We start from the raw sequence: 14488 nt of genomic DNA, 5'->3' as shown, positions 1-14488 counted from the left end.
ACATATACATATATATATAACATAATAATTTCAAACTACAACATTATAAAGCACATTAAATTAGAAAACGTAAATTGTAACATAGCTTATGTTAATAGGTTTGTTTATACAACCTGTGTACAGTATTGAATCTTTGATACTAATAATTTTACTTTGCACTTGTCAGCCTACAGAGATGTGAGAAACACTTCCTACATGACTACTGAGGGATATTTACTATGTTTAAAGTGGTCCTATATATGTAATGGTATACATATACATAATCATGTATGTATATACAGGGAGTGCAGAATTATTAGGCAAATGAGTATTTTGTCCACATCATCCTCTTCATGCATGTTGTCTTACTCCAAGCTGTATAGGCTCGAAAGCCTACTACCAATTAAGCATATTAGGTGATGTGCATCTCTGTAATGAGAAGGGTGTGGTCTAATGACATCAACACCCTATATCAGGTGTGCATAATTATTAGGCAACTTCCTTTCCTTTGGCAAAATGGGTCAAAAGAAGGACTTGACAGGCTCAGAAAAGTCAAAAATAGTGAGATATCTTGCAGAGGGATGCAGCAGTCTTAAAATTGCAAAGCTTCTGAAGCGTGATCATCGAACAATCAGCGTTTCATTCAAAATAGTCAACAGGGTCGCAAGAAGCGTGTGGAAAAACCAAGGCGCAAAATAACTGCCCATGAACTGAGAAAAGTCAAGCGTGCAGCTGCCAAGATGCCACTTGCCACCAGTTTGGCCATATTTCAGAGCTGCAACATCACTGGAGTGCCCAAAAGCACAAGGTGTGCAATACTCAGAGACATGGCCAAGGTAAGAAAGGCTGAAAGACGACCACCACTGAACAAGACACACAAGCTGAAACATCAAGACTGGGCCAAGAAATATCTCAAGACTGATTTTTCTAAGGTTTTATGGACTGATGAAATGAGAGTGAGTCTTGATGGGCCAGATGGATGGGCCCGTGGCTGGATTGGTAAAGGGCAGAGAGCTCCAGTCCGACTCAGACGCCAGCAAGGTGGAGGTGGAGTACGGTTTGGGCTGGTATCATCAAAGATGAGCTTGTGGGGCCTTTTCGGGTTGAGGATGGAGTCAAGCTCAACTCCCAGTCCTACTGCCAGTTTCTGGAAGACACCTTCTTCAAGCAGTGGTACAGGAAGAAGTCTGCATCCTTCAAGAAAAACATGATTTTCATGCAGGACAATGCTCCATCACACGCAGCGTCCAAGTACTCCACAGCGTGGCTGGCAAGAAAGGGTATAAAAGAAGAAAAACTAATGACATGGCCTCCTTGTTCACCTGATCTGAACCCCATTGAGAACCTGTGGTCCATCATCAAATGTGAGATTTACAAGGAGGGAAAACAGTACACCTCTCTGAACAGTGTCTGGGAGGCTGTGGTTGCTGCTGCACGCAATGTTGATGGTGAACAGATCAAAACACTGACAGAATCCATGGATGGCAGGCTTTTGAGTGTCCTTGCAAAGAAAGGTGGCTATATTGGTCGCTGATTTGTTTTTGTTTTGTTTTTGAATGTCAGAAATGTACATTCGTGAATGTGGAGACGTTATATTGGTTTCACTGGTAAAAATAAATAATTGAAATGGGTATATATTTGTTTTTGTTAAGTTGCCTAATAATTATGCACAGTAATAGTCACCTGCACACACAGATATCCCCTAAAATAGCTAAAACTAAAACAAACTAAAACTACTTCCACAAACATTCAGCTTTGATATTAATGAGTTTTTTGGGTTCATTGAGAACATGGTTGTTGTTCAATAATAAAATTATTCCTCAAAAATACAACATGCCTAATAATTCTGCACTCCCTGTAATCCCTTCAGTGTAGGCATAATATGAAGTGAATTAGGAGTGTTTTCCAATACACTATCGCATTCCTTTCAAGTGTTTTTTCAAAGTGTGAAAATAATGTCCACAGCCAAGCACACTTCAGTGACAGTGACACACTGTGGAAAAAGAATGCAGATATGCCAAGTATTGACTTTGCAGGGGCAAGAGTTATATTTAACTGTAAGTGCATACCAGGAACAGCAACTGTGGCAAGCAACCGTTTCCCTTGGCAGAACAGATCCTCAATGCAAACCTTAAGATGAGTGCACGACTAATAAAACACCTTCACAACAAGTTTATTGCATAGGATTTTTATTCAATTTCACATCAGAATTTCTCAGATTTTGCAGACTTGAAAAAATAGTTTTCGCACAGTTAATCCAACAAAAGGTATAAATAAGAAGTGCAGGGGGGGAGTGAAGAAACAAATACTCAGGGTCACCTTCCACACACAGCAACACACTGCAAGAGACCAAAATGCACACAATCAGCAATTCACATGACTACTACATCACACCTGACACTGTATGCAAGTGAAAAGCTGGAAGATATTTTATTTAAATTGAGCTGTCCTAAAAAGGGCTGCCCTGGCAAAAGGGGAAAGCCGTTAAACCCAGCATAAACAAATAATGCTGATACTACAGTAAGGTCCGGCTTTTTCATGGTTCACAGAAAGGTCAGGTGCCCACTTTCACGCCACACTGACTCTATTCAAACTGGATTCAGGCTGTCAAAGCACATTCAACTAGTGGCATGTAAACTCAGTGTGCAACCATCACATGCAAGTTTCATTTCGACAGTATCAAAAATAATAATGATAAATGTGTGTCACTCAAAGTTCTTGCAATTCTATATTTATATTAAAGCTGACAGTAACATTGTGCATGTTGGTGCACTCATGTTCTAGTGTGGTATCTAATCGCTACAAATGACTCTAGTTCCCTGGAAAAATTAACTCTGGGACTGTTTGAAGTGGTTTTATTTAATACTTACCACACAAGCACGCACAGAAGAACTAGTTAGACCTTGAATCCAAGTGCCCTCATGCAGTCTTTGTGTGCCTCAATAAGGTCCCTGCAGTTTTCCTCTCCCTTTTCAATGATGCTGGTGGAAACAAAGATGTTGGATGAATAACCATTCTCACTTAAAACGTGAAGACCGTTTCAATTTCTCTGGCCAGCTCCTCACCAAGCATCCCTGACTTTTTTTGTTTCCGGACATGCGCAGCATGGCTTCAGTGGCTTCTTCTGCTCTGTGCTCTCAGTCACAGCTGCAGACTCGACGCTGGCAGCAGACAGGGCTGACATCTTCTGACTGAAACAAGGAAATGAGATGAGTTTTGAGGACTGGCAAACTTTAACCACTGAGTAATATGCGTGTATTTTCACTCAGGCTTCATTTAGATTTACACATGTCTTTGTCACCTGACAAACACTTTTCACAGGGAAGCTGGAATATGCAACAGGAATTTTTCTTCACATATCAAATAAAGAGGTGTGAACCGACTGTGGTCCTATGAATTGCTTTATTGCTTTGTTTTAATATTCAACAAAAAGGACTAATTGATGTTTGACGACTAGAACACAGGATGAGGAAAGCAATGCCACTAAAATACTCCAAACACTCACGGTCCAACCAGAAAGCTCATAATCATACAAAATACAGTTGAATAAAAGAAGACTGTGAGGATTCGCCAAAGTAAGCCACTATTTTTATTATTTTGGTGTCGCTTCATTATGACGTTTCATAAAACTGCTAATCAACTAATTACGCGTGAAACGTCCTACCATTACACTTATGCTGCTGAAGGGCGCTGAACTGATGCAATGATAAGGTAGTTATGTAGTTATGATTAGGTCAACCGGCAAAGTCACCACATGCAACACACAACACATGACTCTGAAGTATCCGAGCCTTCAGAGAGTTGCTCATAATAAGTTAAAACAAACAAACAAACAAACCCTGTGTTTGCCTCAGTGTTGTGGTTTACTAGCTTTATCTAACCCTTGTTGTGTAATGTTACTGTCAGCTAACAAAGTTAGCTCTCGGTGGCTAACAGTGATGACATAACTAATAACATGCACACAACATACAACATGGTGACAAACGCTTCGTCCAAACCTACTCAAGCCGTAGTGTAGCAATTAAGCCACCTGCTCGTTATGAACGTAGCTAAGCTATGTTGTGTAACGCTCTCTTACTTGTATGAGGAGGCCGACAGTGCCGCTGGTACACAGACGCTTCACCTTCAAAATGAAACTAACATGCGGGAAACACGTGTTCGCGTGTCAAAGTCACGTGACTATGTCATGTGCCGTGTTAGAGACTTTTGGGAAATGTAGTGCTTAGAAACAAAGGCGAAGAGAAAGAAGAGAAACTGTAGTACTGTATTACCACCAGGCAGACAGGTATGTGAGTGTATGGTGAACTTGTTAGAGGCATGCTGACATTATTCTCAGTGCTGAATATTCAAGCATTAACTTATGTGCTGATTATTTATTGATTAGTTTACCTTGAAAATATTAGCTAATTTGATTTTTTTTTAACATTAACTTACATGTAAAATTGAAACCCTTAGCTAAAATAGCTAAAGACGATACTAAGTTTAAGATTTCTTTTTTATTTAGTTAGTTTGCTAGTTAGCTAGCCAGCTAGTTATCTGCCATATTCCAACACTGGGTCAGACTATTTCAAATATTCTGTTTGAACTGAAAAAAGGGGATCACAAATATTTATGTCCAACTAATGTCCCCTTTTGATTGTTAAAAGTTTTTCATAGTTAAGGTTTAATTTGGCCAAAAAGACCAAAACAATTGTATTTCTTGTAATAGGTAGGGCAACTATATAGTCCTGCACAATGTAGGACTATATAGTTGAATAAAAGACCCAAATATCACATTACAGATGTAACAACAAGAGAAATGTTGCTAAATAATTTATGAACTATATAACTATAACTGCCTATATTTCCACTGAAAAAATACACATACACATACACATCAAATAAAGAAAACGACAATATGAAAAATACATTATATATTTACATTTATTTAGACAGTATAAAGAAAATGTGCAAAACCTGCTTGGTATATATTACAGAATACATCTGAAAAATGTTTCAGACTGTACATAATCATTTCTACAGGTGCTAATGCTACAGTGTTCTTAAATTCCCACTATATTATGTTCTTCTGTTTTCTGTTTTGTAGACTGACAGAATTAGTACATTAGAAAAAATGTACAAAGGGCAGCTGACATTTAAGATTCAGGATATCAGGTTCATCGACATGGTCGACATCACCAAGCTTCAAGTTCTATTGCACCGTGGTATTAATGATATGTCAGTGCTGGATGATTGCAGATTATTGAGTCCAACCCCAAACATTTAACTTTCAAACATTCACATTTGAGTAGCTGCAACCAGATTTTTAAAATATTTTTATCTTAAAAATTAGAAATAACTTGTTGCAGCATCACGCTTCCTATAAAACCTACACTTTAGTAATAATCAAGAACGTGTACACGCAGAAAATTAACATCAGCACTGCACAGATTTTATTTTTCTACACAATTCTGTAAGATATTCTGTTATGTAAGACGCAGTTGCTGCTGGTGGGTGCAATATACACAACGTTGCCTCGGGAGTTTTGGAATATGAAAAATGTTCATTTTCGGACCTGCAGTACTGAAAGGTATGTGTGCGCTTCAACATGTCTACTGGGTCTATTGTGCGTCAGCACAACAAAGCAATGCGTAAGCAGAGGCAGTGAGTCACTTATTCTAGTTTGAGGGCCAGCTGTGTGCTAGATAAATAAGCAAGTAAGCATATTGTTCACTGTGATACATGCACTTCCATTTTCTGCAGTCTTTGCTATGCTTTCCACAGTATTACTGTGTATGTGAAACATATATAAATGCATATGATGTCTGCAATGTATGCTCAATTTGATCCAAATACTGTTTCAGTGTTCACAAATGGAAGACAGGTGGAGAGCCACAGTTTGAGTCCTGATCGCCTGATGCCTTGTTGTCCGGTCGGCAGAAAACTTCCAGTAGCTTCTGTTGAAAGACAAATGTAGGCCTCCTATTTTACTATTGTTTGATTAGATTATTTGAAACAGACAACTTGCGAAATACACTGAAAACAAAGAAGACAGTTGCAGGCTAAACTGCAGGTTGGGTTACTCAATGAGCTGTTTTTGTCAGGGCTTTCTAACAACCATGCAGTCATCCAAAGCATGCATGAGGGACAATCTGGGGTTCAGCATCTTGAAAAAGAATGAACCGGCTGAGCCTCTGATTAGCAGACAACCAAATGTACCTCCTGAACTACAGATGTCCTGAATGTGTTGTGTATGTTTTAATGCCAGAACTGGAAGTTGAGGTAAATGGTTTGACTTAGAGAGTGTGGAATGTGTTAAATCCATTGTTTCTATTCCATATTAATATTGTTTTACTTTAAATTAACCATAACCAAATACACCAAGAAAAAAATATAAATTAACCATAAAACTAAAACCTTTATTTATTTATTGAATTTCCCCTGAACACCAACTCAGAAAAAGACATTGCTTTATTATTTGAAGATATGTAGCCTGAATTTAATGCTTAATACTTACATGTCAGTGAAAGTGAAAACTACATCAGTATGACATCCAATAATCTCGTAAGTCTTTTTTTGGATTTGAGGTCACAAAGAACTGAAGCCTATTTTAGGACACACACTGAGGGAAAGACACTGTGCACCTGGACAGGTTGGCACAGGTCTAACACACACACGCACACACACACACACACACACACACACACACACACACACACACACACACACACACACACACACAAGAATCACGTCAACAGAATTTCCCTTGCAAATCTGCAAAGTCTGGACTCTAACAGAGAGAATTTTCTTATACACAACCACTTTTATTGTTTCCTGTACCCTTCTCCACAGGGACAGTTGTACAAAGTTATTAAAAAAGATTTCATCTCATAAAATGTAGCTCACATTATTAGACACATCCCATGGCCTAAGCTGCCAGTAATTCACCTTACCCACTGACACGGTCTCTAAGTTAATCCCACTGTGCTGGCACAACCTCTAATATCAGTTTTATTTTTCGTTTGTTAAACTAACAAGTTTGCAATGAATCCCACCCACCCAACAGAGTTCAAAAAAGATTCAGGTCCAAATTTTCCACTTTGTCATCCAGGGAAATAAATATTTCAGCCTTTGTTTTGTTTTCTGTTACTGATGTGATATGTGCAAACAAACAACATGGGAGCTGGCTCAAAGCTGCATGCATATGTACAGCATCAGGTAACACAGTACAGGGTTTAATTACATCCCTAGTTAGAGGTGGCCCAGGTTGAACTTGTCCCTGTACATGCTGCCAGATGTCTATTTCACATGACAATAATTGCGATCCCTTCCCATCCCCTGTACATGCACACACCCATCATTGTCTTTGTATTAATGTGAGCCGGACCTTGCCCTCTTGACACGGCTTGATTTATGTGGGGATGAGACACAGATACTGAATAGTTGATGAGCTGGGTGAAAAAGAAAAGAAGTGTAGGGGTGGAGTGGGGCAGAAATAGAGAGAGGCAGACGGAGAGGGTGCGGAGGGAGGGAGGGAGGGAGGGATCGAGCAGAAAGGCGGGTATCCACTCGCCTCGCTCCGCACAGCTTCAATAAGCCCTGAGGTTGGGAGCCTAGTTAGAATATTACCTTGTGACCAATAGGAGAGGTCAGAGCTGGTAGAGTCAGGCTCTACTCATCCTCAGGAGAGGCAGAAGCAGCAGTAGCAGAGGGGAGGATGGCATTCGGCTGATCACAGGGAACTAAAGTTGGCCATGGAGAAATTGAAAGGTCCCAACGTAGCATGCACCAAAGCCAACTGTGGATGGAGAGCCCTGCTTCTCCCGCAACTGAACAGACAGTCCCTGTACGTGTACGGCAGCGAGGTGGCCGTGGAGAAGGAGTGTATGCGACAGCTGGAGAGTGGAGTCTTTGTCATTCACCCTTTCAGCCTCATGAGGTATTTAATATATCTGATAGATTGAGGTCAGTCATGCATATCACTTCCACTGTTTCTTTGGTCTGTCTCTGTAAGTTTTTATAGTTAATTGATTACTTAATTTCTCCCTTACATTTAATAAATAATTATGCATTTTATAGTTCAGTTTTTGGAGTATTTACTGGAAATACAAAGGTGCATTGCATTAACTTGTTCCTTAGAATATCATTAGAATAAGTGCATTAATGAAAACAAATATAGATACTGCTTATAGATTTACTGTATCCAGTAGATTTACTGAGTACCATAAGTTTAGCATATTCCATAAATCACACCGTTCACACCATTGTTGGATGAGACAGAAGAGGAATTCCTCTTGAGTTCTCTAGTTTAAACTTTTAAAGTGTTTTTTTCTAGTGTGTTTAAGGACTAGAGTTGTTTGACTGCTAAACAGTATTTATTCATCCAGTCATTTATTGGCAATGAGAATGATTTTCTTCTGATATCACAATAGAGAAAGCTTAGAAATAAAGCCGAAAATAAGATGCATTATTTTTAGGATAAAAGGAAACAAATACATTTTGAAGTGACACAAGAAAACCTAAAAGAACGATCCAAGGTTTATAAGCAATAACCGAGTTAGAAAAAAAATACGGACCTATCAAATGACTTCTTTAAGGAACGCGTTTTCACAGAGAGCTGGTTTTGTATTATATATGCAGGATTGCTAATATTAGTCTGTAAGATGATCAGATGGAGGGAAATTAGAGAGGGAATGAAACAATTGAGATCAGAGAGCAGAGTTATTTGAGCCTGGCAATCGTACCCTGGCTGAGGAGATGTACACTTACATTATCAGAGTATTTAGTGTGCATGAATCGGCTTGCCTTACCGGCTGTCTAATGAGTTCTTCTAGCAAATGATGTGAGACTTTCCACTACACTGTGACATGGAAAATAAGAGTTACTGGAAAGTCACACATATGTTTTTGTGATCATTCCTCCCCTAGGAGTTACTACATCTTGATCATGATGGTCATCACATTTCTGAACCTGATTGGGATTCCCATGGAGATAGCCTTTCTGGACGGAAACAGCGGGCTGGCATGGGAAGGCTTTAACGTGTTTTCAGACACTTTGTTCCTAATAGATGTGGCACTGAATTTCCGGACGGGGATCATAACCGAGGACGCAGAGGTGAGAGTGGCTATATTCTATTTTCAGACACAATCTGGAAGTCTATAATCCGGGTGCAGACGAGCACATACATTCCATCTCTGCACCATCTGTAATCTACTGAATACACGAAAGGCTAGATTAGCGGCATCCCCCTTAGCTCCTGGACACGGGTGAAAACGGCAACTGCTGTTTGATTTTATAACGGGGATTATGATGTTGTGGATGAATGAGAAGTATAACATTTCAAATTAAGTATTATGCACAATATATCCTGTTTGTTTTCGCTGGCTCGTGTTTCGTGACTTCTGTCTTCCTAATGGCCCATCTGTGATGTTTTTCCTGTGTGTGGTGTTTATTCTCGACCGCACATCTGGTTTTGCCAGATTTACTCTCAGTCTGCTTGAAATATTGATGCATGTGCCTCAGTAACATTTTCAGCACCCTGCCAAACTCGTCTGACATCACACTCACTCTTAGTTTTGGATTACCTCTCCAAATATTGTTTTAGTTCAAGTGTTAAATTATACATGCGATTGTAGCACATGGTGAACGGCGTCTTCATCTATCTGCTCTGTTCTGTTTTACAGGAAGCAATTCTGGATATCAAGCGGATCCGAGTCAGCTACCTGAGGACATGGTTCATTCCAGACGTTATAGCAGCTTTCCCAATTGGCTACATACTGCTGTTTGCGGTAATAATAAAGAGGAAGAGGCAGGAAAAGCCAACACTGTACTTCTTCTGTACTGTATATGTTAGCACTTAGAAAAGGAAGAAAGCCTTGCTGACACTTATTAATTAAGCAAAGTTGTAAATGAGCAAATGAGGTGGATTAAGATTCTAATTGCAGCATTTTTAATGTACAATGTCAGGGACTACATTACCACAACGATGACAACCCCTCCAAGACCAACAAGATGATGAGGATACTGATGTTTGTGCGGATCCTCAGTTTAATCAGGCTGGCTCGAGTCTCCAGACTGGTCCGGTTCTTCAACGAAGTGGAGAAAGTAAGTTTAAATGCCAGATAGTCTTCAAAGCTCACCTCTGAAATTCAATCAGCCTTTCTCCTCCCTGCTGCTGATACTTACGACACCGGGCTCTAGTGACAAATCTGACACTTAGCAATGTCATGCTCGTGCACTGATGGGCAATATGTTTATTTTCTAAGTGAATTTGCCTATCTGTGTTTGGCAAACAGTAAATACAGAAACACTGGGCTCAATCAACATGGGTTTACGTAACAAATGACAGTTTCATATAGAACAACACTGTTATCTCTCTGGCAAGGTGTTTTTATTGCATTATCTATGTTTGTTTATAAACTGGTAGTTGCGATAATAAATGGTTTGTAGTGTGTGTTTTGTTGGGGGTTCCCATAAATCCTGGAAACTTTATGCTGTCCTTTAGCTGTCTTTTTCTTTTGATGAAAGATGCCTGTCTCATCGCTACCAGATCTTGCAGCCAAAAATCTGGGCTCTGTTCAGGAATCAGATCATGTTAGAATGGCAGGCTGAGGGTTAATGTAGTGTTTTATCAACACATCGCTCGCGTTTTGGAGGTGTTCTTGTTTCAGTAAGCTTTTTGTCTATTCTCTTGTCCATTGTGGCAGTTTGTGTCATAAACCTCTGTGGGTAGTGTGCTTTTAACTGACTGGTAAATTAGGTTTGGATCAAGAAATCTGTCCTTAAAGCATATTTTGAGTTTATTAAAAACCATTATTTATTTTTTTTCTAAAGTCACAATAAGCTAGAAATACAAGCAGTTGAATGATCAAACATGTACATTTGCACAAGAAAATGATTAAACCATTAGCCCACGTGTTCCTCATAGTTTACACATCAACGTCCCACTCCAACTTTGAGCATGTCTTCTTACGGCAGTCGTGTTCTCTCAGCCTTCCTTTGCAATTACCATTATTTTACTTGCAAATAAAGTCCATTACATGTATTTTACTCTCCACTTGTGTAGGGTTGGGGCCAGCTGTGATAGGGTGAGAGGCAAGGTACACCTTAGTTAGGTCACCAGACCCATCACAGGGCTAACAAATGAGGTGGTTAAGATAATCTGACTAAACTGCTGGCTCACTTACAGCCTAGCTCCTCATGTTTCTCGTACCATCTGACCTTGCTGTATTGAAGTAATCGTGCAATGTTGTATATTTCAACAATGAACAAAACTATTAAAGTAAGACCTGGGTTCTAATAAACCAGAACGATAAAAAGGTCAAATAGATCCTTCGAGTTTGCCCAATAAATAACTAAATCATGGCTGTTCCACACCCACCACCAACAAACAATGTTGTGATATTGTTTATGTAACAGTGAGTGAATATGAATCCTTAATACAGTAGAAAGAGCTGACAAGTGTACACCCTGTGTGCTGTTGTAAAGATGTCCACTAGGTCAAACACTCTACCAGTACAGTGCAATGCTGTGTATTACCCGCTGACCAAGTGTCGTGTACCCTTTTCCTGACAGGTGTCAAATGCAAACCTGGAGGTGGTTCGCCTGTTCATCCGCATCATGTCTCTCTTCACAATGATTTTCCTGCTGTGCCACTGGAACGGATGCATCCAGTATTTTGTGCCTATGCTGGAGGAGTTTCCCAACGACTGCTGGGTCCGCAAAGAAAACCTGATGGTAAAGCTCATTTTACACACATTAGTGCTTACTGAGATGTTTTGTAGCTCTCACTTTGTCATCAATGTAGACAATTATTGACTGTAAAAATGCAATAATGAGAAAAAGAGAAAAAAATTAACAATGTTACCTCAGAAGCCTGTCTTACGATGATAAATGATAGACAATAATGACTGAACCTTTCCTTTCAGAATGCCACGGTCATCGTTAAGTACTCATGGGGTGTTTTCCGAGCTCTCTCCCAGATGATTGCTCTCTCTTATGGCTCCATGGATGCTCCAACAAGTGAGGAGTTTAAGTTTTCTTTCTCTGCCACTTTAAAAAGCAAATATGATCTATATTCTCCCTCAGATGCGAACACTCAACATTTAACACCAACTGCACTGGCATGTCTTTGTTTTGTTCTCTAGATTATGTTGAAATGTGGATCGTCATGGTCAGCATGGTGTCCGGATGTCTGATGTACACCGTCCTCGTGGCCAATGCGACAGCCATGATCGCCAACCTTGACCCAGCGGCCAAGGAGTACAAGAGCAAGGTCTTCATGGGTGACACTTATACTCCTTGAACAGCAAGTACAGTGTAGTAATAAACAGATTAAACAGACTAAAAACAGGGGGGAAAGCACTGCACAGTATATACTTTCTGCTTGGCTAAGATGCCCTAAGCAACTAAAACCATGATTTAGTTCCTGGCTCACCAAACCTTTGTCATTCCTCTACTTTCTGTCATTGATAATTCTACCTGAATTCTACCTGAATTCTATTGGAAAGAATAGAAATTATCAGTAGTGAAAATATATTGATTAGTTCCTTTCAATATATGTGATTTTTTAAATGAATTTTTTCCCTATTAATTTAGAATTTTTGTAGTTAGATTGAACTTTTATTGACCAGTAATCACTTATCGTTATTCAGAATTTAATTGTTCAAGTAATATATTTAAAACTTATGATATAATCTATACATGGTAATCTATAATGTAATATATTCTATATATCTTCAACAGATGAGCCGTTTGGAGCACTACATGGCCTTCATGAAGCTCCCTCCAGAGTTGCAGCTTCGCCTCAACAATTACTACCAGGCTCGCTATGGAGGGAAGTGGTTTGATGAGAAGGACGTCATGGACACCGTGTCCTCAGCACTCAAAGAGGTATAGATGAGCCTATTGCGAATCTCCAAACTGGCTGAGATTGATTTGTTTTGGTTGATCTCATATTGATATCTATATGAGATGTCATCCTCATACATACAGATTCACAGTTATGCTTTTGTGTATCTTGGTCACATTCATTGTACATAAATATCTGTTTTTCATTCATTCTTTAATCTTGCCCGAACTGAGTGTGATTTGTTGTTTCTTAGCTCACGTCTATCTTCATTTGTCATACCAAGCTTTGTATTTGTTCATTTGTGTGTATTTTTCAGCAAATCGTGACAGTGATGTGCAGCCGGCTGCTGAGAAACGTGCCGATGTTTCAGAACAGAGATCAAAGCTTCATCAACACCGTCCTCCTCAAACTGCAGTACGAGGTTTTCCAGGAAGGAGACATCATCGTCCGACAGAATGTCCCGGGCGACCGCATGTTCTTCATCGATCACGGCCAGGTCCTTGTGGAGACCGATTCCTATGAAAGGGAACTGTGTGATGGAGACTTCTTTGGAGGTGAGTTAGATTTACTCAAATATAGTTGTTGCCGGTGTCTAATAATAATTCATGAGCTCTAAGACAGACCTTGCAAAACAATTAAAAAATAAACTACTACATTGAATTAATTTATCAGAGCGACTGTGATAGTTAGGGGTTCAATTTTAGGCTTGTGTCATGTGTTTAATTTGAAAAGTTTCCAAACTATTTCCTCTGCAGAATATTTATTTGTTTTTTTGTTGCCATTTGTGTTTTAGAAGAACAGTGTTGAACCAAAGTGATTAAATCTTCTCTTTTTTTGCCAATTTGGCTGACTTCTTTAATTCTCCATCATTACATGTGAACACTTCCAAATCTTTTTGGCAGCAGATCTCTGCGACGTTTAAAGCTTAGCAGGCCTCCCTCGGACAACTCAGCTTTAATTTAGGATTAATTGTCAGATCTCATCCCCGTCATGAGATTTTATTTGCTCATTAACCACAGTCTTACGGACCCTTCTGTGTGTACAGAGACATGTGTGCTGAACAAGGGCAAACATCTGGCCACAGTGAAAGCACTGACCGACTGCCAGTGTTTCTCTCTGTCCTGGGACGACTTTCAGGATGCGCTGGAGGGCTTCCCAGATGTCAGGAAGGACTTGGAAAAATTGGCTCTGCTCAACTCTGATGGTGGACTCGTGTAAGAACAAAAACAGCACTTGGAATTACAGTATTACCTAAAAGGACGACGCGTTTCATGGGCATTTTGGGTAGTTGCGTCATGGACCATGAGACTCACCCACATGGACGCCAGTTGGACTCTTATTCAAGGACATTATGGAAAGTTTTAAAGTCTTTCAATCTAGGAGTTATTATGTCTGCTGATCCAACAGTTATCAGTAATAAACAAGACTAAACATGGTGAAGGATTTGATCTCAGTCACCTTCTTCTCCGTATCCCAGTAATGAGGCTTATCCTGGTTTAGTGTTTACATGGAACACAGAGAAATCTGGTCATTCACATCCTTATGGTCATAAGAAATACTTAACATTAATTAATTCAACTTTGCTGTAGGCTGTATGCACATGTGCCTGCTAGCCTTTCACCCTTCCACTATCTTTTTCATTTTGAAAGACAACACTTAAGCCATAAACTAGACACTTTT

General features: G+C 39.6%; 2 protein-coding genes across 5 annotated transcripts; one reads left to right on the top strand and one right to left on the bottom strand.

Annotated features, from left to right (window-relative positions):
- Positions 1–2151: 2151 nt before the first annotated feature.
- On the bottom strand, positions 2152–4149 carry LOC116332568 (cytochrome c oxidase copper chaperone). Its single transcript, XM_031755573.2, has 4 exons — positions 4058–4149; positions 3045–3170; positions 2850–2960; positions 2152–2318 (listed from the first exon to the last, which is right to left on the bottom strand). The coding sequence occupies exons 2-3, from the start codon at positions 3161–3163 to the stop codon at positions 2876–2878; spliced, it is 204 nt and encodes a 67-aa protein (XP_031611433.1). The 5' UTR covers positions 3164–3170; positions 4058–4149; the 3' UTR covers positions 2152–2318; positions 2850–2875.
- Positions 4150–4221: 72 nt separating this feature from the next.
- Positions 4222–14251, top strand: hcn5 (hyperpolarization activated cyclic nucleotide-gated potassium channel 5). Of its 4 annotated transcripts, XM_039600098.1 has the most exons (13): positions 4245–4264; positions 5066–5548; positions 5823–5931; positions 7644–7897; positions 8886–9072; positions 9642–9746; positions 9925–10062; positions 11533–11694; positions 11886–11979; positions 12105–12232; positions 12703–12849; positions 13125–13362; positions 13854–14251. In XM_039600098.1, the coding sequence occupies exons 4-13, from the start codon at positions 7713–7715 to the stop codon at positions 14024–14026; spliced, it is 1557 nt and encodes a 518-aa protein (XP_039456032.1). In that variant the 5' UTR covers positions 4245–4264; positions 5066–5548; positions 5823–5931; positions 7644–7712; the 3' UTR covers positions 14027–14251. The 4 variants fall into 4 exon arrangements, with proteins under 4 accessions (XP_039456031.1, XP_039456033.1, XP_039456032.1 ...); XM_039600097.1 differs by lacking the exons at positions 5066–5548; positions 5823–5931 and having other exon boundaries at positions 4222–4264; positions 7602–7897; XM_039600099.1 differs by lacking the exons at positions 5066–5548; positions 5823–5931 and having other exon boundaries at positions 4236–4264.
- The last annotated feature ends 237 nt before the right edge of the window (positions 14252–14488 follow it).

Source organism: Oreochromis aureus, linkage group 16 (genome assembly GCF_013358895.1).
Source record: "Oreochromis aureus strain Israel breed Guangdong linkage group 16, ZZ_aureus, whole genome shotgun sequence".
NCBI lineage: Eukaryota > Metazoa > Chordata > Actinopteri > Cichliformes > Cichlidae > Oreochromis > Oreochromis aureus.
Note: the sequence above shows the minus strand (reverse complement) of the source record. Positions and strands in the feature narration are given on the sequence as shown.